The following is a 1,832-nucleotide window of genomic DNA, read 5'->3' as shown; positions in this document are numbered from 1 at the left end:
ACTTTGTGAAATATACATTTTTTTAAGTTCTTTCAAATTCTTCCAAGTTCTTTCATGTTACAATATTAAATATTTTTACAATAATTGTATATATTATAAAAGTATAATTTCCTTCAATATAGTATTATAAGTAATTATAATATGCAAATTACTATATTAATAAATATAAACATACGTACAAAGTAGTATGTTATTAAATTAAATTATAATTAACTTAGAATTATATACTTTTATAAAAATTCTTTATAATTAGTGGTCTTCCACGCCACCCATGAGGTGCCACTGATAGCGCGTTAGGTTTTTTACGTGGACCTTCGCCTATAGCCCTATTCTACCACATTTTATTGCACATCTATTCTTATATAAACATGTGATCATTTATTTCTAGATATTTAATAGAAAGTATGCTTTAATCGAATTAGTGCAGTTTTGCAAGCGAAAGGATTGTGGACAAAGTATTAAGAATAAAGAACGCAATAAATACTGCCGAATATTGAACGTGGTGCAAAACCGAGTCAATCTCTTTTTGTTGCTATTAATAAATAAAAAGACATTAATTGTTGAAACACTTTTTTATGTTATTTCTAACTGTGACACAAATATATGTAATGTTTATTTTTTATATTCTTTAGTTCTTAACTTAATAAATAATCATTTATACAAAACTTGTGGTTATTGGGTCACACACACACACAATTCTGCTCTTTATTATATTTTAATAATTATAAATATTTTTAATAATTGTAATGCCACGACTTCCTCTTCTTCCTCTTCCTCCTCTTCTTTCTCTTCCTCCTCTTCCTCTTCTTCCTCCTCTTCCTCCTCTCTCGTTTCGTACGCTCGTACTGGCATACGGAGTGCCTTGGGCATTCCGTTGTCGATACCAGCGGGCTCTGCTCTGGCCAGCTCCTCTTTTTTTTTTTCTAAGAAAAAGATTAATACAATTATTAATAACTACAAAGTTACAATTATTGTATTTATTACCGAATAATGTGTTATATTAAATAAATAACTTACTTGTTACATTTGGTTGCACCTCTTGCTGCTGTTGCTTTTGTTGTTGTTGTTGCTGTTCCTGTTTTCCCAGCTGTGCCAATTGCTGCTGCATTTGCAATTGACTTTGTTCGTAATTTTGCAGCCGTTGTTGCTGCTCCTGCAGCAGTTGCTGCTGCTGCTGCAGCTGTTGCTGTTGTTGCTGCAAAATTGTTTGCAGCATTTCTTGCGTTGTCTGTTCTGTAAATACAAAAGAAATATGTTGGTAATTGTTTTTAACTCGCTTTTTCTTTGGACTTTATATATTCATATCAACTTACTCGATATTATGTATAATCTTAAAATTTACCTCGAGTTGATTCTTTACTTCTTTTGTAATTTCACGATCTTATTTATTTATAATTAATAATGTGATTTATTACTTACGGAAATTATCTTCCATCGCTGCTGCTCGCTGCTCTCTATTTGCCATAGAAATGACAAGCGAGAAACAATGTAGAGTCGCGTACGTTTCGCTGCTTTGAAAGCTATGCGCTGCATATATTTATTAACGTTTCGTAAATTTTGTGTATGCTGCGTGTATATTTTATTGTGTGGTGAAGTCTTCAGCATATTTTCATTTATATATTTTATGTATTCCTTAATATATAAAATATATTTCATATATTATTTGATNTATATATATTTGATCAAATCTGTGTAATACGTGAATAAACGTAACAAACGTGATAATACAGTGTGACGTGATATTTTTGCGAATAAACGTATCTTTCATACGTTTTCTTAACCGGTTAACTGGCAATGTATCATATATGCACAAACAAAAATCTGGCCAATTC

At 30.8% G+C, this 1,832-nt stretch overlaps 1 protein-coding gene across 1 annotated transcript; it reads right to left on the bottom strand.

Moving 5' to 3' along the window:
• Positions 1 to 573: 573 nt before the first annotated feature.
• Positions 574 to 1,233, bottom strand: LOC109862261 (ataxin-8-like; the record flags this gene model as incomplete). Its single annotated transcript, XM_020442257.1, has 3 exons — positions 574 to 588; positions 847 to 923; positions 1,018 to 1,233. Coding segments are annotated over 3 exons (308 nt in total), but the record flags the coding sequence as incomplete, so codon positions are not given.
• Between the last annotated feature and the right edge of the window lie 599 nt (positions 1,234 to 1,832).

Source organism: Pseudomyrmex gracilis, unplaced genomic scaffold, assembly GCF_002006095.1.
Source record: "Pseudomyrmex gracilis isolate BER0280 unplaced genomic scaffold, ASM200609v1 scaffold_1552, whole genome shotgun sequence".
NCBI lineage: Eukaryota > Metazoa > Arthropoda > Insecta > Hymenoptera > Formicidae > Pseudomyrmex > Pseudomyrmex gracilis.
Note: the sequence above shows the minus strand (reverse complement) of the source record. Positions and strands in the feature narration are given on the sequence as shown.